Genomic DNA, 23399 nt, shown 5'->3' with positions numbered 1-23399 from the left:
TCTCAAAATCAACAGGATTCATAGTATAATATATATGTATTCACCTTATCTTCTCTGCAAACCTATAACCGCTTCTTGGTTTACTGATGTATTGCTCCGCTAGTTTATACTTTATGTATATAAGTAGTACTGTAAAGGATGTGAAAAATAACACAGTGCATCAGCACTACTCATTGCTTGTGGGCAAAGAACACCCTGTACATAGGGCACTAATTTAAATATTCATAGAGAGGGGTGTTTAGTATTGAGTCTTGCATAAAAGCTTTGAAATTGCAAATTTCAAACCCAAAAGATTGTTATTCGTGACAAACCAATAGTTCTGCTCAATAACATTTTTGACCAGGGGTAATTGATTTAAATAAACAAACAAACATTTTTCACATGATTAAAATAAATATTTATTCAAACATGACAAACCTTCTTTTTTCTATCATGTAATTATTCTGCACTGTACCATGGCAGTAAATAATTTACATAAATTTAAATAAATTTACATACATACCGTATGTACAGCTAAGAAATTGAGCTTAAGTTATGATTCATGTACATTTATTTACAAACAGCACCTAAAGAAAATAAATATACCCTCAAAATGTTAACTACATGATGTCAACAAAATATTCTAGACCATATGAAAATGACATATTATTGATCACACCCCTTTATAGTATAAATTGATAAGTGTCAATCATTATGACCGTGCCCATTTATTTTTAAAATGAAGGCTTTTTTATGCCTCTTTAATCAAATTCAGTTTTTTGTTTTTGTAAAGATGCCATAACAGAAATTGTAAATAAATTAAAACACTATATGTAAACAAGGATTTTTTTTATGAATCCTTGATGCAGCTACATGAAAAACAAAACAATTTAAAAAAAAAAACAGAATTTTAAGCATTTCATTTTTTTAGCAAATAGAAAAGACTACAAAGAGTGTTTCTTTCTCTTAACAAATGAAACCAAAATTTCATTTTTACATTTATATATTTGCCATTTCATTATAGCTTATTTGACCTGGACATTAGAAGAATCATATTTCACATTTTAATGTAAAACAATGAACAACAAATGCTTTAAAATGAAACAATGAACACGAAGCTAAGGCAGCTTACATGATTTTGTTCCATTTTCTACACAGGTTAATGTAATCAAATTGGTAAAAAATGAAATTTGTTCATGACAAAATATCACACACAATGAAACATAACTCACTTTTCAACATCTCTGCCTACAATGACCAACAGTAAAATGAAATATTGCACACCATAGTATCTTCCCAAAAATATTGCAAAGCTAAAATAATATATTTTTCACTGCATGTAAAGTTTTGAGTCGATTAACCCAAATAAAAATGAACACTTTACACACTGTGACTTGCATTCAGGAAGCATTTTCAAGACAACAAAGGGAGGGAACTAGAAGGCATATAGTAAAAAATGGAGTTAAACTCCAGCTGTAAGCTTTTATCAAATCAAGCCAAAAAAGCATTATATCTAATAAAGTTTAAATTCATGACATGCCTATATGAAAAAGCCAAAATGTCAAGCTAATAAAAACTTAATTATGCACTGTTATATGGAGTTGCATTTTTATTTCATTCTTAATACTTTTATTTACTTGAATTCTTATCTTGGAACTTCACAAAAAAATTTATTTTGCCCTTTCAATGTTCAACTAACAGTATCAATAAGTTATGTGGAATAAATAAATTATTTGTTTCAATAAATTCTAAATCTTTGTACATTCACAAATGGTTATATTGTACAAGTAAACAATAACAATTATTTGTCTCCTTAAGAAGAAGACAAATCTAAACGATAACATATCACATTAACAACTGAATCGTCTGCCATCTTCACACTGTTGTCTTTCCATTTTCTGTAGTAACCTGTTTGAGAAGAATCATTTTGTTAAAATAGAAAACACATCAAATTCGTTGCTAATAAATTTCTTTACCTTTTTAACAAAAACGCAAACTAACATCCAAACTTTATAATCACTATAAAGTTTTCAAATGTGATTTTTGGTATCCTAACTGACCAATTTTCTATTAAAGTCTTTTCTCAAATACATGCATGTCTAGCCTTCCATTGATTGAGAAATTCCTTTGTCATTAAAAACTAAACTTCATTTCAAAACTTCACACCCAAAATGGGAGCATTTGCAGCACTAATGGCATTAACACCCTTCTATTAGAAACAAGATGAAAATGCCCAACCTACCAAATATTTTTGAAGATCTATATTTTTGGCTAAACTGTAAAATTGACAACCTGTCAATTCATACAAATGTTGTCAAAAATCAGGAAGTACTGAGTCAATGTATAAAGATGATCATGTACTGTAAAATAAACTTTCTTATAAAAATATGATATAGATTTCATATAACAGATCGATGGATTTCAATGTGACATTAGCAGTTTGGAAAATTATTTGAAATCTTTGTTGTATGAAAAAAAATATATGAAATGAAAATTTTACACTACAGCACAGCTGAACTTTTTAAACATCCACACATATATGCACAAGGGTCCAGCTCATATGTTTTACAATAAATGTTTCACTACCTCCAGGAGAAAAATAATTTCGAACATTCCTGCTATAAGGGGCAGATCCAGAGATTTTGAAAAGGGGGTGTCTGGCTATTATTTGCTGATTTTTTACCAAATTATACAAGTAATTAACAATTTTTTTTCAAAATAGTGGGGTCCAACCCTTACACCCCCACCTCCTGGATCTGCCACTGTGCCTGAATGAGAACTTATATCTATAAAGCTAAATGTCTATTCAAAGCTTTTTATTGTTACACAAGATGTAATACTTGTTGTTGATAAACAACTAAATTATATTCCCATCAAATTGCAGAACAATTTTGAATTCCTTTTTTTATTTCATTTTTAATTTTTATTTTCGTTTTCATTTCAATTCTTTTTTTTTAATACATTCTAATTTTTAAATATTTCATCTTTTCCCTTACTTCCACCAAAAACCAAAAACCACTATGACATGTGGCCTAGAAAAGTTCACCTGAGCTGTAGTGTAGTCATACATTGAGGTATAAAGCATATGAGACCTATTTGACAACACCAAAGATGGAATACATCATGCTAAAAAATCATGCAAAAATAAAAACATCAAAAACCAAAAGAAAAATGACCATTCACATACAATAGTTTTGAATTTCCCTCTTTTGATGTGCATTTCAACGAAATGTATTTCTAGAAATTGAATTTAAAAAAAATAACTAGAAACTGTTTGTATTTTTGTACAAGTTTTTATCAAATGGAAGATATGTTGTGAAATAATATATTTCTGATTTTCAATTAACAACTCAAGTGTTTTTGAAATTTGAATTTGAAAAAAAATTATCTTATAACGAAGACATTCGAAAGAGGAACTTTAAATCCAAGGATTCTTTTAAGCCACACTAAGCATAACAGTAATTTCTGAATAAATTTGGATTTCTCAATTGAGGAATTCACCAAAACTGATAAAATTAATGAAGTAAAGCATACAACTGTAGCAAAAATAAACTAGAATATAGTTTTGTTTCAACATATTTTTCCCTATAGGAAACTAGAATTTGAATTCAGAAAATATGAACAACTGTTTTGTATCAGTGTGGCATAAAAAAGGGGGAGGGTACCTACACCTAAATAGCTGCCCTAGTAAAAAATATTCATTAACATAATAATACATGTCTATACAGATCTATAGAATGGAATACTGCAAAATATCATCTAAATTGCACAAGTCCTTTTTTGGCCTCGTTAAAATTATTTAGCACCGAGAAAACATGTCTCAATCTCCTATGGAAATATTCACACATGATATGCTTGTTACAAGAAAAAGTCACATGATCATTATTAAAGATCACATGGTTCTAATTAGTTTCAATGACATATACAGTTTTGTTTAAAAAAAATTGTTGCCAATTTGTTCAAAAATCAAAAATCACAAGATTTTGTCAAAATGTCACATGATTTCATGAAGCCGAATCAATGCTTGAGATGGAAATTTCTTGAATGCTACTACTGTGACTGTCGACGCTTGCCGAATCATCATCTTGACTTTGTGAGCTATAATTAGCAGCCTCTTGGAGCCTCTTTATCATATTCAGCTGAAAGAGTTATATTCAGAACATAAACATTCATATAAAGAATAAATAAACAATGATGCCTGATTTTGTTTTGGTATAATATTCAGGAAGGAAAATACTCAATAAATTTTTAGTTAAGAAACAAAATCAAGCTTCAAAATGAAATTTCCTTTTCTTTAGGAAAAATTTCAAGTCCTTGAATTTTATTGGGTGGATTTAATTTTTTTTCTCTAAAATTCCATTCATTGGAAATTTCATTTTTTTCTCTCTTTTTTCAACAAACAGACTTAAATATGCAACAAAGTTCTTTAACTAACCATTTTATCTCCCCTTTTCATTTATTTAATTATGAAGTTACAGTAAAACTGACTTGTTGCATCCATTTAAGTCTGAATACAGTACATTCCAAATGGATTTTGCAGTTTCCACTCGTTTATAGTGGACTATATTCTAAGCTCTGTTTATACAAAATGTAAATAGATAATGCTATTCAGCCATTTAAAAAGTGTTTTAACAGAGGAAGGAGAAAGTTTTGCTTTTTATGGGTTCCATGAAATGGGGAAATGACAAAATCCATATGTGTTGCACTGGACTCGTAAACGATGACCATGCTTTCAAAATCATTCATGACCTTGACCTCAAATTTCCCTTGTATTTTCAAACTATAACACAAGACAAGACTAAGAATGTAAGACTTTTCTTTCTAATAATCACTGAACTTAATCATTGCATTCTGTAATTCTATCAACCAAAAACATTTCAAGTTGACTCTTGTGATCCATAATCTATGCAATTTTGACAATGTTTAAGGAAATACTGGTGTTACCTTTAAACTTTTGAATAAGGCATATTTTGAGGATTTTGGGGAAAAATTGAAAACAAAGGAATATTTTGAACATCAAACTTGGGTTTGGGCTTTTTAAAAAAAAAAAAAAGGATTTAATAACAAGACCTACAATAAAAGGCAAATGTAAAAACATGCTACATGCATTCGTGCATCTACCACACACACAAATACATGATTGATATACGAAAGAGAGCATGCAGGTGTGCAATACCCTAAAACAATGACCAAATAGACAGAAAACTAAACATTTATACACAAAAATGAAAAATGGGTTTTAAGAATGCTTAAACTCTGAGAGGCTTAAAACAGTTTTTGAAAAATGGAAATCTCAATCAATAAATCTCAATTATTTTCAATTTTAAAAGAAAACCATTTAAACAGGCAGTCAAAAATATCCCAAAAATCAAAAGCAACCAAACAACCTTCTTATTTACAAAGCTCTTTAAATCTAAATATTTGAGCATTCTTTCTACAAAGAAGGATAGTGGGGGGGTTCAGAGTGCCTAATTTTCCTCCTTTACATTAAGTTCCCACATTAGTGGTGCTCCAAAACAAGGAGGAAAACATAGAGCATAAAATAGAAAGATGGTGTGGATGTGACCAATCAACCATGAAAGTGGTTACACATCACTGACCAGCTGATCTCCATTCTCCGATGTCACTTCTGTAGATTTGGACTTCGGCTGTGGAGTGCTTGTTATAATTCCTGTAGTATCATAGCCCACATCTTCCTGTCGTATCCGTAGCAACTGTGACTCTTCTTCTTTGGCAATACTCCAAGGATACGTTTCCATTATCCAATCAGTTGGATCCTCCCAAGGAGCCCTCCTCCCATAAACCTATAGTTACAGGAACAATTGTTTTGTCAAAAAACATGTATATGTAATAAATTGTAAATTTTTGTGGCTTATCGAATTGTGAGCTCTAAATGTGTTCAAGTTTTTCAAACATCTAGATTTTCAAGGGAATATTTACATTTTCTTGGGAATTTTGATTTCTGGACTGTCAAGACTAATAATATTGGTTGTGTATGAATGAAATGTTCAGAGTGATTGAATAAAACTTCGCCCTCACATAATACAATACATGTACGTGTATAAAACAATGTCCAAATTCTTTTCTTGAAATTTTCAAAAAGGTTACTCCTATTAAGATTTAGTTTTAAAATACATATGTATAAATGAATTGCTAACTTAAGTGTTATTCTCTGAAAGAATCACAGCAGTGGGTCAATCAGGTGGCAAAAAAACACACAAGTCTTTTTATTGAATCTAATTCAAAATAATATCTAAAATGCAGAAATGGTCAGTAATTCGAGATATCAATTATATGAAATGCATTACAATTTCATCATCTAAGAGAGATAATAACTTTTTCCCCTAACATTGTATTATAAGTTTGAACTTTCTATGCTACATCCTCTGACGCTTCTAAGATGAATTAACTGTTTATTTATCTTCAATAGATATTAAACCTAGTGCCCACATTGTCAAATTTGTGTGTATCTTATAAGCATGATTCATTATTTTCAATTTTGCCTGTATCTTACAAACTCCAGTAAAAGATAAAATCAAAAACAATAACCTGATTTTTTCTGTGACAGTTTCTATCATATAAAGACACAAAACAAAATTACCTGAAGTCCCTCTCTGACAGCCTCTAACATGTATGGAATAATTGAGTAATTCCATAAATCGATGAACCAAATCTGTGAGGCTGATATATCCATTGGACATGTCAGGAATAATCTTGGACCTGTACATAAATCATACTCACTTATTCACTTTTAAACTTAAAAATATAAGGCCAAGGTAGATGTACCTTGTTTAACATCTACCTTGATTTTATGTCATAGTGTAAATTTATCCCCCTCTCTCCAAAAAAAAAAAACAAGAACAAAAAAACTGAATTAATGATTTTTATGTTTAGTTAAAGACACTGTCTGTCTAAAAGTTCAATTTTGACATAATTGCTGGACAAAACATTAATGCATAAGAAGTGAAAAATGTAAAGTTTTTCTGGAAAAAAAGGGAAAAAAAAGAAATGAAAAAAGATAACTATGAGGCAGATGAAGTGTTCAACAGAAACATGTTTTGCATGAAATCTTAATTGGTTTTCACAACTTATACCACCAAATATTTATGCCTTGATCTATTAAATTTTTTTTTGGTTTTCATTTCCATGATCTGAGTCAACTATACCTACCAATGGTAACATCAGAAGAGCTATGGGTCTCCAGGAACTTATTAATATGTAACCAGACTTTAGGAATCCAGTCTATGATTTTATTCAGGTCATTATTTCTGATTCCGGTCCTGACTTCTGCCTCCACTAACTTCCGGCGCAAAAACCGGCCAAGGAATCCTTTTACAGGCTCCATGTGATTGGCACATAGCACCCACCTGTGTAATTAATTACCATGTGATAAATGTATGCAACCAGCATTTTGATTGGCAATTAGCACATGGAACCCAAATGAATGAAAAAATTATTAACCATACGATATGTAACAAGCAATTTGATTGGTTATTATAGAATTTTTTGAGAAACTTATCAAAATTAACATTTTTTTAAATTACAAAGTTAACACTTACTAGCATAAATTTAAATACTTACTTGATAGTTATGACTATTTTTAACGATATTCCCAAAACATGGCAAATTAAAATTTAAGTTGGAAGTACCTGACTACCAATATATGTTAGTGGGGTAAAAATTCAAACTAAAATCTTCATTGAAAATAAATGCAAGTTTGTTTGTTTTATGAGTTATGTAAAAAAACAGATTCAAATCTTAATTGTTTGTTTATACACAATTTTTCTTTTACACAAAGAGAATAAAGTAAAAATGAGGAATGTGTCAAGGCATTACCTGAAGTTATGATGTAGCTGAAGATTTGTTGTAGAACATGTTGCTTGGTTCATTGTTCCAATGATATATGGACTACAGAAATAAAAATAGCAAGTAAAATAGATACATTTGTCACCAGAGAAGATAATACATGTAATATTCAAATTATGGTATTTTATTGATTAATAAATATAATTTGAAAGCTAAGCCAGGTTAACTTTAAACCTTAGCAAAATAATTAGTGAAAAGTAGCCTTGCAAGTATAATGGACTAATTTCTTAGAATTAACATTTAATATTTAACAGTGGATCAACTTAATAAACATGAATTACCTCCCCTTGAACATCTTACATATGTCCTTTCTTATTTTTTCTAAGTCGTCTGAATATAGCTGAAATATTGCTGCTCGGACGTTAAACCCCAACAAACAAACAAATATTTTTTCTAAGTAATACTTTCCATGTAAGTGTACATAATGTCTGTCAGATATTTCTTGTAGTTTCATCTTAAAATCATTCCATTATGAGTTACAAGTCAAATATCTACATTTAACAAATGAGGTAGGATTTAAAACTTCGTGATTTATTTAAAGAGAAGTGATTTATCCAAAAATCTACCAATTTCATTGTTAGAATCTGTTTCTCTTAATTTCAATCTTTTTATTTGATTTTGAAAATTCAAACAATGAAACAGCATGGTCTTCTAAATCAGACTTAAGGGAAAACACCATGAATTCCACCACATATATCAATCTTGACAATGAAGCAAAAATCACAGAAATTTGTTATTCTTACCATTTTTGATATTTAACACTTAGGAAGCCATTGAAAACTTCTCCCAATGAACCAACATGGTGAAGATTATCAAGAATGATAACGCTGGGCAATTCTCCTGCACCGCTATTCTCACACTGGTCGGCAATGTTGGCTAAATATTGCCGTAATTCTTTGGCTGATTTATGGTCAACGTTGAATGTAGCTACCGACCCTGCAGTCAGTTCTTTACCAGACCTATATATATATATATATATATAATGGGTAAATTCCAACTGAATATAAAAAACCTTCATGTCCATTTACTTCCATTTTAATGACAAATACATATCACGATCATCAGTATACTACAAATACATATCACGATCATCAGTATACTACAAATACATATCACGATCATCAGTATACTACAAATACATATCACGATCATCAGTATACTACAAATACATATCATGATCATCAGTAGAAGTTCAAAATAATCTTAAACATACATCTTCAAAACTGAACATAAAAATTCTACATGTAAAAAAAATCATTCCATTATATTGTTTCCTTGTATAACATGCTCTAGACAAAGAAAGAATTCTCTCATTGTTATGCATGTACTTAGATATTTCAAACAGACTGAAATAATTTTAAGTATTTTCTCAACAGTGGCAGAGAAAGTGGTACATGACGATCAGTTGCTTTGACTACCAGTTCAAAGTTCACATTTACTTGTATGCCTTCTACATGTAAACCATAATATACAAGTATGTTTGACCCCCAAGCCATTAGCATAATTACCTTAACACTAAATGCTCAGCCAATTTCTGAGCCAGGTAGGTCTTCCCTGTACCGCTAGGGCCACATAAGATAATTCTTCGATGTTCTAACAGTAGCGAGACATATCGTTGTACAATAGATTTAGGTATCAATGTTTCAAAGGCAAGGGAATCAACACTGTTCTGTTTTGTTCCTGCAGATAAAAAAAAGCATCATTAATTATCATTTTCATTAATTAAAGTCAATATGCTACATCAGTCATTTGCTCCAGTTGACCCCAGATCTGTCTCTGAATAATTTTTGGATGACAAAAAAACAATGTAATTATTAATTATTGTGACATCATTAAGTTGATGAAAAAACTAGGAAAACAACAGGAAAATACATACCGTTCCTCAATGGCTTCCACAAGAATACACCTATATGTTAAAATGGATGTTTTTTGTTTTTTGTTTGTTTTTTTTTCCCTACTAAATGCAATACTGATAATATATATGGTGGGAATAAGTTTTAAACACAAAAACTGTCTTCTGATTTCTAAGTTTTTTTAAAAATAAATTTCAAGAAACTCCTGTGGTTTTTAATGATTAAAAGCAAGTGCGGAAGTCAGTGTGTTTGTCGTTTTATTTTAAACTATGACTTATCAGAAAAAAAAACAAACTTTTGAACAAGAACTTTTCCCAAATATCCAGCTTTAATAGCTACAAGAGACATCTTAAGCTGTTTTTTTTTACAACTACTTTATTTTCTGTGAAAAACAAAATAATTGAATTTTTACATAAAAAATTTGCTTTTACTTTAAAAAAAAATCCTACATGAGACAGTGTCAAAGGGGAGAAGCTCCCATATGAACTGCTCCATTATAAGGTTAATATGTATGCAAACAAAACTGAATGACATATCAAACAATTGCAATACCTTTCAAACAAATTCCAATTTGCATTGTTTCACCAACTAGGTATCCAACAGGAAGTAACTCTGGGAGCTCAGAGTCCTTTGTTCGCATAATTTCACCGATATGATAGGAAAATACACTCTCTGCACTAAGACCAAGATTTGTAACAGGGTCGACCCGTAAAACATACTCCTGTAATCAATATTGTTGTACTTATCATTATCATAAATAAAAAAAAAATACTGAATACACATGTACTCAACAAAAATGCTAAGGACCTGTAGGAGGTAGACCTAAGGTAAGAGACACAACTCTTAAAAATCACTAGAACATTTGTATTCAGCATTTTACATCAATTTCATGTAAGCATATATGTAACTTGGGTTGATTTTATTCTGCTTCAAATGAATGCTTGCAATGCTTTGGTGAAATTGATTATGATACAAAAATATCACTGATTTCAAGAGTTAAGTCCCTTACCCTAGGTCTACCACCTTAAGTTCCTCTGATATACCAAAAAGTAATCAAGGGAACCATGATTCTTGCAGAAATCAAAAGAATGTAGTCCAGAAAAGAAGACCTGATATGGAAAAAAGACACATTCTGTTTCAAATAGAAGCTTTGTAGGCTTTGGTGAAATTGAATATGATACAAATATATCACTTATTTTCACGAGTTATGTCCCTTACCCTAAGTCTACCTCCTTAAAAAACTTTTACATCTCTATTTTGATAACAATAAAATATACAGAATATTTTCCATAGTGGTCCTTGACTTTCAAGTGGAGTATACTTATGTTGTGTTATTGTGCATTTCTAAGAAGGCTTAGAGAGGTAGACCTACAGTAAGGGACATAACTCTTGAAAACAGCGATATATTTGTATCACATTCAATTTCACCAAAGCCTATCAAGCTTTCATTTGAAACAGAGAGAAATCAATCCAAGTTTTTTTATGCTTACATGAGATTGATGTAAAATGCTGAATACAAACGTTCCAACGATTTGCAAGAGTTGTGTCCCTTACCTTAGGTCTTCCTCCTTAAATACAAGCAGTCAAGTTGCTGGACATATTTCCAAAACATCACATATTGTACTTGTACCTCATTTTTCACAGAAATTAAAAATTTTCAATTTTTAAATTTTACATTGATGTACTTGACTGTTGTAGGATAAGATATAATTTAGCACTATTTTTGGTGTTCAGTTAAATTGTCAAATAAAAGCCATGACTACATTTTAGCAATGAAATAACTCAGTGTACAATAATCAAATCAGAAAGTTGCTAGAAATTTTTTTTTTTTTTTTGGGGGGGGGGGAATTCTATGCTTTCTTTACACTTCTTGCCTGAGTTCAAAGATTGATATTTCTATAGATCAAGACTCTACAGATCATAAAAAGACTCACCTTTAATATTTTTCTCACGATATTATCTAAGATATCCCATTTTGTCTTCCCACTTACTGATAACGAACCTATTAACACTTCAGCAGGTTTCTGAAAAAAAAAATTGTAACAGAGTTATTTCCCTTTGAATATTAAACTTAAAATTCTGAATGAGGCTAATGGAGACAAATCAAATTAAAACATGGAATTGCCTGGAAACTTTTGGCAACAGTTTAAATTGCATGCTAATTTCAATTATATAAATTATCCTAAACAGCAGGATTTAATTTCATTAATAACCAATAAAAAGTTGATAAATCAAACAAACTTTCACTGTATTTGACAGCTCAAAACAATCTAAACAAATACACCTGTTAATAAACAGTTGATTACCAAAATCAAAGCAATTTTCACCTGTACTGCTACTTAGGTAGAGAGTAATCACTGTTTATTTCAAGAACTTCCCTGCTTAATTATTTCACCTGCATCTAATGATTCAAGTTTTCCAGGTGCCAACTTTTTAAAACAGAAATTGTATGGAATTCTTCATTAAATTCTGATGTGTTATTGGCATAGATCTGAGCCAATCTTAAAAAATTGATGAACTATCAGGTGCATTCAGAAAAAAAAGGCTCAATTACTATATCAGATGATTGATTTCTTTCACACATGTTGAATATTGAAATGTTTGTAATATGATTTTTTGCAATTAAGAAAAGACACCATTAGAAAATGTCTGCAATGATACATAAAATCCTGGCAAAAATCAAAAATGTACAACAATCTGAATAGTCTTCTTTAGTTTCTTTTCCTTTCACCGTTATGTGTTTTTGTTTTTTGCTATTTTTTGTTATTTTTTTTGGTTTGTTATTTTTTGTTTGTTAGTTTTTTGTTTTGTTTTGTTTTTTTTGGGGGGAGGGTCTTTTTTACTCCCCCATTCTCTCTGATTCCAATGATATTGCTTTCACCAAGTTCTGCAAGTTGTCTAAAAATATATCAGATATACACATGTACATGTATATTGGTCTGTAAACTTGTCTTTCTTATCAGTGGTGTATTTTTTAAACAGTGGTTGCCTTGGACTTTACTTAAATCAAGTGTCTCAAAAGGCAACATTAACAATTAGATGATTAATAATCAACATACCGGGACCTCCATCCCTCGTAACGGATTTGGTTTAGAACCTAAATATACAGTTATAGTCACTCTCTTCCCTTCTCGGTCTTGACTCTCTGATAATAACATTTCTGAAAATAAAAATGGTTGATAGATCAATATTAAATATCAAATGTATATATATTAAGTACTTAAAGATATCAATATGCAATAAGTAATTGGTTTAGATGACCTTGCTCTGTATACCATTCAAACGAAAAATGAAGCTTAAAATGTGAAGCATAAGAAGGAATGAAATTTTCCCATATGAACAGCATTTACATTTGAGAAGAAACTTGCAAATGTGGAGAAACAGCCAAAGTGCCACATATAATAATCATATGATGCTCATATGTTAATTTTGATTGGGAAACATTTCAGTATCATTTGAATATAATGCAATAATCATATGTAAACTCAAACACATGATATATCATATAATGCTCAATTCATATCATAATTTTAAAAATGCCACAAACCATATGACTCCCATGTGTGACATTTTTTGCTGTGAAATGCTATACATTTATAAGTGATGTTTTTTATGTCATTAATTTTAAATCTATTTGTATGAGCTTCTTCAAAATGTACCGTGATGAGAGGACGGAGCATGAAATGGTTTTTAAACTTTAATCTCTATCCTTCAAAGCTTTCTAATTGTCTCAACATTAATGTTTTTTCAAACCATCCAATTTTCACCTCTTCTACTGCTATCATAGAAATGGAATATCAGTAGAAAATTGATTAAATCTGTGAGCCAATCAAAGAGATTAAAACCTCTTAATCCCAACTACAGTATTAATATATGGTCAGAATTAAAATAGCTATCAAACAGGAAGTTAATTGTCACTGAAGCCTGAAATAACATTCCACAATGTACAAAACTATGTACAGCTGTTGTCAAAATATCAAGTCACTGTGACGCGTAGTCACAGAGAAGACTGTTTCAAGTTTGATAGTAGATGGACAAATGGAAGGACAGACAAAGGAAAAACAGTATATGCTTCCTTTCGAGTAGTAGTATAATTAATTCTTATAGATGGAAATACACCAAGTCTACTTCCCACTTGAATTGATGCTAATTTAATCAGATAAAATGTGTTCCAATAATGCCTTGCTACCTACCTAAGCTAGGTTGTTCCGTAATACTAAGAGATCTATCTAAAGAATCACTATTTGTCCGAGAATGAACAATTAACGATGATTGTGATGAATTAAGTCCCCGCGATGACATCATTCTTTGAAGTCGATCATTGTCTGCTTTTAAGGCACTCATTTCATTTTTCATTTTTGACATTGTTTCTCGTAACTGTTCTAACTGATGTGCAGAGGACAGGGCCTCTAATCTAGTGTCTGTTAATTTCATATCTTTGTCTCGAAGCTGTTTCCGTAATTCCACAACTGTTGACACATCTTCTGCTTCATAGATTCTAGAAATAAAATTAGAAAAAATATATATATCTGAAATTAAAATCACAGTATAGTGATAGTATTCCACCTAGGAATTAGGCAAAATAAAATTAGTAGAAAATGTTTCAAAAAAGAATCAATATTGTGACAGTAACATCAGTTAGAGAAAAAAAAAGTCTGCCATTGTTGTTTTTTTTGTTGTTTTTTTTTATTAAATCTTATTACTATAAAGACAAAACTATTTCATAATATAATGCATCTATTATTACTTAGGAACTTTTTATAACTATCTTCTGCATAATGTAAGATGGAACTTATATAGATCCTTCTACAGACATGGATTACTTAGTTATATTTTGGGATAAATACTGAAAACACCACTCAATAATTTTAAAATTTCAAACATTTAACAGTTTTACTGCCTCTAGACACTCCAATAAACTTCAAAAGATTATCAAAAAATAAAAAATCAGTAAGTTTCCATAATTAAGATATTTGCCAGGATATGACAATTAACCGAAAAATTATTACAGATCATAAACCGTCAGTTATGATGCTAATCAAAATTATTATTAAATCATCACTTATTGATATACAAAGGGTATAAAAGTCATGTTGAATATGTTGCCAAACATTAAAAATTGTGATTCCACTTAAGTGAAGATTAGGAAACGGTCCATCGCCTGAGATTTTCCATCTCAGGCTACTGCCATATGTGATGATAAAATATATCAGCAATTTCCAATGACAATGCTAATGACTGGAACAACACCACTTCTACATCACATTTTGCCCTGCTGGACTTACTATGATATTTTCTGTTGCAACTTCAAAATTTCCATTATTCTATATGTCTACTTTCAGATGCTGTGTTACATTTCACAATTGTTTTAATCTCTTTTTTTTATGATGTACATTGTTCATTGAAATTAAATATTCCTCTTCACTAAAATTGCTTTTGTGAATTTTTAAGAATATTTGAATTGCTTATACATTTATTTCAAAAAGTAAATGAAACAAGAAAAATATAATCCAAATCATATCACAAAATCTCTAACTTGAAATTTTCAATTCCAAAACTGATGATTTAATCTAGTCTTCAGTGTGTTTTAAACCCATTCAATTTCATGCTGATAAAATAAGCTCTTATCAGAAAAAGATCTACTGTTAATGATACAAGGAAGATTTGCTAGATACTACTTCAAATAAAAGAAGTCAATTATTTCCAATTGCACATCTATTTTTCATAGCTATTTTTGTATCACTATCTACATAAATTTATCACCTAAATTCTTCATCTGAAGTTTTTATGTCTAGTTAATTCTGATTTTTAAAACAAATCTTAATCAATTGCTTGGCTAAAAAAAGTTGAGAACAATTCTTTCTGTTTAAACTGATAGTCTACAGTATTTGTCTTTCAACAAGGCAAGTTTTAGATTAGAACCTTGAGAAAAACTTTGAATAGCTTTTCTTTAGATAACTTTAAAAAAAAAAATTCAGAAATATTTGCTATCTTTAGTACTGAAATACTTTCAGAAGCAGGTTAAGATTGGACATAGCCTCTTACATTAATACAATCTGGTTAACAATTTTTTTAAGCAGAGATGGTTGAATTACTGATTTTCAAACATAAAGCCTTTGCAAGGTCATAGAACAGAAAGACTTAACCAAAATGTTTTATTTACAGCCTGTATAATTAAGGTCCTTTTCCAAATTTTTTTCACAAGGACTGTCTTGTAATTCCAAACACATAGAGCATTTGTTTTTGCCATGGCAAGTCACACTTCTGAGATGATGACATTGGTTATAACTAAGAGTGGGGAAAATCCAAGTGAGCTACCAAAATTGGACCAGATAACAGGTAGGAGTATAGAGAAAGAACACAAGCTTCCAATGACAAGCAGGACCACAATAATTCTAAGCATAACATTATACTTACGCCCCTGATGAATGAGATCCCTTGATAAAGCTGGGACCATTATTCATGTGGACTTGTAAGAGTGGTGAGTTTGGAGCCGATGCATTAGACCTCAAACTTCCCATATCCATCTCACAGTCTGACATAGATCCATTCTTATTCTTGGCTTTCTTAGAAAAGGCTTTACTGAATGAACTTCTCAGCTGAAATTTAAAAAAAAAGTTTTGTCTTTTTATATAAAGTCTTTAGCTATACACTGAATTAAGAAAAGCAAAATGGAGCAACAAGTTTCAATTTGCAATAATTAATTTCACCTCCCATTCCACAAAATTTAAGAAACTCTATGAATGTATTCTATGCATTGTGCTACACTGTATTTAAAGAAAAAACAGACAATAGTTTATTATGGTTCCATCTGAAAAACCATGCAGGGCGTGATTCATCACTTATTTAATATTTTATCCTAAGTTTTTATTGCTTAGTTGTATTTATTAGCTCTTCACATAATCCCTACCATGTTTTCCACTACAAATTTGACTTAATAAAGTGTAAATTTTTACTTTCTGTTTTCGCATGATTTTTTTTGTAGAAACTTTACACAAGAAATATGCCTTCTCGAGAAAATGGGTTGCTACAATGAACCTTACCCATCCCTTCTTTTTCTTTTTCCCCTTTCCGGCATCTCCATCAGTGGCAGCAGATTGTTGACTCGTCATACTACAGGCACTAGATAAACTGTTGATGCTCGACACACTATCAGAGGACATCTGACGAGTAATCCGGGCTTCTGAAAAATAGAGCACCAAGACTATGCAAACATTTCTTAAAATAATACAATAAATAAACCAGTATAGATCCTAAATGAGTAATATATCATGCTTTGAAGGGAAAGATCAACTGGATGTTTTTTTAATACAGATAAAAAAATTTCAGCAATTCAATTCTGCTCATGATTTGAAGCCATGTAATTCTCAAAACGTTAAGTAAAAACTAATTTATGAACTTTCTTACATAAATATCAATATAACCTTATATAAATGTTACTTTAGACAAAGAAATGATTGTTGAAACCTTTACAGAAAAACTGCACTTAAAGTAAAACTGTGAATTGAAACTGACATTACCTTCAGAACTTGAATACACAGACATATACATGCATAAATATAGTATAAATATATAAATAGAGATATAAATTGTATATTATACCAACAAACAAATAGTTTCAAATAAGGGCAGAATTAGACACCTTTGACTGTTGTAAGGTGATACAAAAATAAGGAAACTGATAAAAATGTATAAAAAAATAAAATTATTTCAAAAACGGGAAAATAAAGTACAAATGGGAGATAATAAGTTAAATAGTGCATGGGCTTTACTAAACTACAGTGCACACTACATAGATTAGTATCACCACTGTCGACATGTTAAATTTACCAGCAGGCATCGGGAGGGTGTGGAACCCCCTACCTCCAGGATGTGGCCGATGGTGATTTTGGTGATGATTTTGGTGATTTGGTGAACTGTGTATATCAACTTTAGCGACCATACCAGGGGATGTATGGCGACGCCCTACATTGGGGCTGATAATTGGGTCTGGTATGTTAAGTCCACTCTGTCTCTTCAAAGCTTCTATTGTTGTCCGTAGCTCATTCAACTCTGAGTCCTGAAAAGAAAACATAAAAATTGTGTAGAAAAAATACCTCATACCTAAGAACCCCATATCTTTACGTTATAAGTGCAACAACTCAATAAAAATCTAAAACCAAACATTATTCCGAACACTGATTAAAATCCATCTAAGCAATTTTAAGTTTTCCTATGGCAAGTAGGCAAATTGACTAAAATACAATTTTAAGTTATCCTATGGAAAGTAGGCAAATTGACTGAAATACAGTCATATAAAGATATTAGCTTCTTTTCAGGACTCTCCAACTTCCACCGTAAACCAGTGGAAATAGCAACATTAATCCAAGCTGTAGTGTTCATATTTAAAAGGAACTCACATCAATTAACCTTTGACTGCACTTACAACGCACTAGTTCTCCTTCCAAAGTTTATCCACCATCAAATATAATTTTTTGTCATTGTCTAACATTAATTTGTTTCTAGTTTATTCTTTCATCTTTTAAGAAGAACTTTCTGCCTTTATGAACACTGTTTACCACAAATGAGTTTCTAATGCATCAGTAACACATTATACCAGAGCAAAAAACCAGTACTATCAAAAAGGTAATGTTAATGTCAATGTTCAGATGGAAATAGCTTTGATATTAAACAAATGTACCAAGCTCTTGCACTCTTTGATGGCTTGATGGTTACAGAAATTGTAAATTTGACACAATCAACCACCACACTTCTAACAGAAAACCGAAACAGCATGTACTAAAATATGGTATGGAGTCATCGTGCATGTATTTCAATAAATCGGCTACTCTAAGAACTATAAACATTAGGATTTTTCAAATGGTAAAAAACATGGCCAAAGTTCGAGATTGAAAGCCAAACATGTTTATAAAGTAAGATACATATAAGAGTGGTTCAATTACAAACACCAAAAGGTACCTAACATTTTTAAATGCATGAAGAAGTGACAATTCACTTTTGAATCAACAGCTATTCCTCACAGATACTACCATTCTTTAGACTGTGTCGAAGAGTACATAGGTAGACAATTAGCCATTTTCTATGGAATTCATAGCATCAGACACTTTGCCAAGAATAATTTAAAGAATAAAAAAAGTTATGAGATGAAATTTGGCAAGTGTCTTTGCAACAACATGTGGTATCTTAGAAACAGTTTATAACCAAGATTTCCACTTCAAATATTGTTAATAACCCAAAGTGCCAATACACACATTAACATCTGAACCTATTCTGAAACAAGTCAGGCAAATGTAAACATGACAAAGGTAGATAACTCTGTTTGTGATCACTTCAGTTTTTAACTGTTAATAGACTGATGTTTTGATGAAATAGGCTCAAAATAGTTCAAGGAAAGCTTTGATGTGTGATAGAAAAAAAATAATTGAATTGTAAATAATGTATAAATAGGATTAAGTAATATTTGTAATATGACAGCTTTAAGTTGGTAATAAATCCTAGAACTATCATAATCAGCATACAAAATAGAAGTTTACTTCATATTATGACTGTCAATAAGCTTTTACTGAAAAGCCATTATATTACAGGTTTAATTCTTTCAGTAAGATCAAAGGGAAAAATTATAAGATCAAAAGAATATTAATTACAGAACTTAAGCACTTGCAAAAAATTTGCAAGAAAATGTGTGCTTTACACTTATAGATAGAGACATGTCAGCCCTGTTACATAATCAATCTAAGCACATGTAATATTTTATTCCTAGCAATGCATAAGCATTGAAAACAAAAAAGCAACTTTTTTACTGTGAAAAGATCTAAACAATGGCCAAGCCTCCAATACCGAAATAATGAATACTCCAAATATCATTGACCAAAATTCCAATTATTCAGAATAGACCCTAAATCCTTTACATTATCCCCATGGGGACCATATCAATTATCTACTAGAATTCCTGTAACTGTTATAGAGTACTTCCATTCACTTCATTCCACAAATCAATGGAAAGCCATAAATTAGCATTCATGTTTAATGCTGCATTCAAGGGAATTGGTTTATTACTGGCCTTATAAAGATATAGATCAAGTTCTCCCAAACCTAGAAATCATCTTTATACCATTCATTTTACAAGGTGTGAATTCTCCCAACTTTGATAACAGTTTTGAAGCTTGTTCTAAAGTCTGAAGCAAAATCACAACTGACCCTTAAATTTCCATAGGCAGATTAAAGGTTCATAATTCATGACACATATGACCCTTTACCCTGTAATTAATCCCAGAATTCAAAGCATCTCCATAGCAGCAGACAGCCCTATTGGTGTGGTTACTTGTTTATTTTTTCTTCATTATTAGGATTATTCATCAAAGAGACAAGTTGTAAACATAATTTTTCTGCTCCCTAAGGCATGACCTTACAACCAATCTTGTCAGTCTGTTTTGTTCATTCCACAGGAACCCAAAATAAAGCATTTTCTAAATAACATTCCTGTATAAGTTTTTTTTTATGAATTGTAATATTTTGCTTTAATGCAGTTCAAACTTTGTTACAAGTTTCAGACATTTGGTCCACAACTAACAGTCCTACAACTGTTAAAACAAGTCTTGCATTTTTTGGGGGCTTTATCAATAATCATCTAAACCCATTTTGATAAGAATGAACAATAACAAAAGTAGAATTGCAAAGACCACTCTCAAAATCTGATCATTAACATAACTACAACAAAGCTGACCAAAAGAAACCTATCCAAGGGAAGGATACTTGCACAAACCAACATTTGGCATTATGTGGATTTAAAATATAATTCAATCAAATAAATTTATATTTATATGAATTAATATTTAATTCATATAAATATAAATCAGGACATAAACAAACAAACAATATTAACAAGTATGAAAAATATATATGAAAATATACAATTTAATCAATGTGATTCCCAAGAATCAGCAATGCCCAAGTGAAGCAAACTCATAGAAATCTTTATCTGGCAATTAGGAGTAAAAGAATATCATCTACTGCAAAAGATACCCATGCTATGTATATTAAACAGTTAACAGTGTGAAATATTAATTAAAACAATTACCAAATAGTTGACTATCATCAAAAAGATACCCCTTACCTTGGAAACAGATTTAAATTCCACAAATAAATGCTTTAAACATAGTTTTACACGATTATATGTGCGCACGACAGCTGCCAATTTGTTAAGGTCCTCAAATTCCCAAGACAGCTCGAAAGGCGATTACAATTACTAACTGTTGATATTAGGCTTCTATGAAATATTATAAAAGCATATGGACAAAAAAAAAACAACACTGAAAGGCATAAATGTTTTGAAATTGGTGTGTCCTGCATCTTGCAGAATCATTCCAAATTTTCTGGTTGGTTGCCAAAAATAATGAGCATTTTGGTTAAACAAAGAAACATATCTCTCCCCACTTAATGCAAACTCGTTAGTCTACATACAATCAACAGATAAGGTGATAATTGCTGAAGCAAATTCAATTCATTAATTGGAATTATCCAATAACACACATCTGGTCTTCAGTAGTTATAAAAAAAAGATGGATAACTCCCAAGAGATACCTCTCACAGTTGGAAATGTTACACCTGGGCAGCCATTTAATTAGTTGACATTTGAATGGTTCGATAATGTTTTAATATGTTCAAACCTTGCATAGCTGCAGAAAAGCCCAGCATTTTTATCATTTTATCAAACTGGATATAAAATGCAACCATGAGTTGTTTTTTTTTTAAGGGCGAAGGAAAATTCTGGTCCAAATAATTTTCATTAGTGATATCTGAGTAAATTTCCTTCTTATTAATCACTTAAGCTTCTCTTGCAGGACAGTATGTCACTATGAAATCTAGTCAGTTTCAAATTTGATCCCCATACTACACGCCTTTTTACCTCCAAAAATAAAATCAGTTGTTCCCTCAATTATATCTCAAATGTAAGGTAATTTAAAGGGAGATTACCCTCAATGGATAGATTTTATCAACTTATTCATTGCTACTATCTAGTAATGTTTTTCAATAAATCAGATATTTTCAGGATTAGGGAAGCCAAGTGTGAAATTCATCTGATGCAGGAAACAGTAGGTTGTAGATATATGAACAATAAACAAAAAGTGTAAAATGTGTTCACAGAAATGCATCTACCAGTGTAAACATATTAAAAATGGAGAGAAAAAAACCTTAGTGAGAATGCTTGCACACCTATACACCCTCATACTGGAAAAACAGTCGCAGAATATAGTCACATGTGACATGATTCTGTGAGAAGTTATCCTTTGACCAAGTTTTCATGATAATTAACATTTCTTCAAGGCTTTGATGGAATCTGACAGAAACTGAAAGCTGCATGAAGGAGACAACATAATGATGACAGATGGACAGATGGACAGACAGCGCCCTTCACATTAACTTTTCCTTTCTGTAATCTACTAAAAAAAGTTCAAAACTGCCAACCCTCTATATATGTTAAAGAATTATGTCTAAACAACTCTCATCAGCCTAATGCTAGAATACTTTTAGCAAACTTTGAAAATATTTTTTTCTCCAAAATCCTATGCAAACTCTCATTAATAATCAAGAGATACTGTAATAGAAAATTTCTCGAAAATGATATGACAGAAAGCTCCTTGAGCTGGACCTTGATATAAATGACACAAAGCTTATAGGGATCACAAAAATGACTCTTTAGGTAGTTACATAGTGAAGATATCCTACCATTTTGAAAACAACAGGATCCAATCAATCCATTCTATATTTATTACACATTATGCACTGTAAAAGCCATCAGAAGTTGTAAATAAGGCCATCATTATGTTGTGTCTCCTTTCAAATATGTTATACATCTATAGTTTTATAGTAATGTAAATATAACTTCATAATGCCCTCCAACTTGTCAGAAATATTCCATCTGTCTATTTCACATGACTAGACCTCCAGCATGTACTTTTAAAACTGTACCCATGTCCATATAGGTGTTAAAATTACAATTTAACATGAAATTGACAGCCAAACCAAATTCAGAATGTCTGTTTCATCAAAATTATAACTGCAACAAATTTCAGTACATAAACTGTAGGAGAAAATGTCTTGGACTGAGTTTCACAAAAAGTTAATAAAATATTAACTTGGTAGAAATCTACACAAAGTTATATATACAAATAAATATGAATAGTCTATCAAGACTTATTTAAGCTTTGTGCAGCCCAGTCCTGATCTCCAAAATGTAACATGAGCATTTAGCATGTACATTTCATTGTGTATGCAAGTATATTACATATTCTGTCGTATATCATTCATTTCACATAGGGATGACTTCAGTTAGACTTCAAACTATAAAGATATACTCATTTTTTGCCCACCATACCATGACAAAACCTAAGCATGTACATTTCAAGAATGTCAATGTTCTTTCAGAAGCCATCCAATCATAACATTACAATGTATGAAATGTATGAGACAAAGAAAATTGAGATCTTCTAAGCTGCTTCTGTCATCTGGTTATGTAATAAAGTGACTTTTTATACTTTTTGCAGGTTGAAGAGAGATATTTTATCAGAAAATATATTAAAACAAAATATTTCTTCATTTTCCCAATTTTTTAGGAAAAAAAAAGTTGTTTCTTTCATTTATTTCATTTTTCAAGGTCTACACAAAATATAAGACTTGTACATGTAAATATTGTTTTTCTTA

The 23399-nt window shown here is 30.8% G+C and overlaps 1 protein-coding gene across 21 annotated transcripts in view; it reads right to left on the bottom strand.

Moving 5' to 3' along the window:
- Positions 1-373: 373 nt before the first annotated feature.
- LOC148613349 (neuron navigator 2-like) overlaps positions 374-23399 on the bottom strand; it is a 295727-nt gene continuing 272701 nt past the window's right edge. For 16 of the 21 annotated variants that reach the window (XM_088586749.1, XM_088586750.1, XM_088586733.1 and 13 more), the window contains 14 exons: positions 17529-17757; positions 16742-16881; positions 16116-16297; positions 13892-14196; positions 12758-12858; positions 11633-11722; positions 10251-10419; positions 9354-9525; positions 8589-8804; positions 7816-7887; positions 7150-7346; positions 6581-6699; positions 5580-5783; positions 374-4118 (listed from right to left, as the gene is read on the bottom strand). In XM_088586749.1, coding sequence (XP_088442875.1) covers positions 3984-4118; positions 5580-5783; positions 6581-6699; positions 7150-7346; positions 7816-7887; positions 8589-8804; positions 9354-9525; positions 10251-10419; positions 11633-11722; positions 12758-12858; positions 13892-14196; positions 16116-16297; positions 16742-16881; positions 17529-17757 — 2331 coding nt within the window. In that variant the 3' untranslated portion in view covers positions 374-3983. The remainder of the gene's footprint in view (positions 4119-5579; positions 5784-6580; positions 6700-7149; positions 7347-7815; positions 7888-8588; positions 8805-9353; positions 9526-10250; positions 10420-11632; positions 11723-12757; positions 12859-13891; positions 14197-16115; positions 16298-16741; positions 16882-17528; positions 17758-23399) is intronic. The other 5 variants (XM_088586739.1, XM_088586745.1, XM_088586740.1 and 2 more) reach the window with 4 other exon arrangements.

The sequence above is a fragment of the Perna viridis genome, chromosome 6, assembly GCF_037379345.1.
Source record: "Perna viridis isolate PV_CMFRI_1.1 ecotype Kerala chromosome 6, ASM3737934v1, whole genome shotgun sequence".
Classification (NCBI taxonomy): domain Eukaryota; kingdom Metazoa; phylum Mollusca; class Bivalvia; order Mytilida; family Mytilidae; genus Perna; species Perna viridis.
The sequence above is the reverse complement of the archived record's forward strand: the minus strand, read 5'-3'. Positions and strand labels throughout refer to the sequence as shown.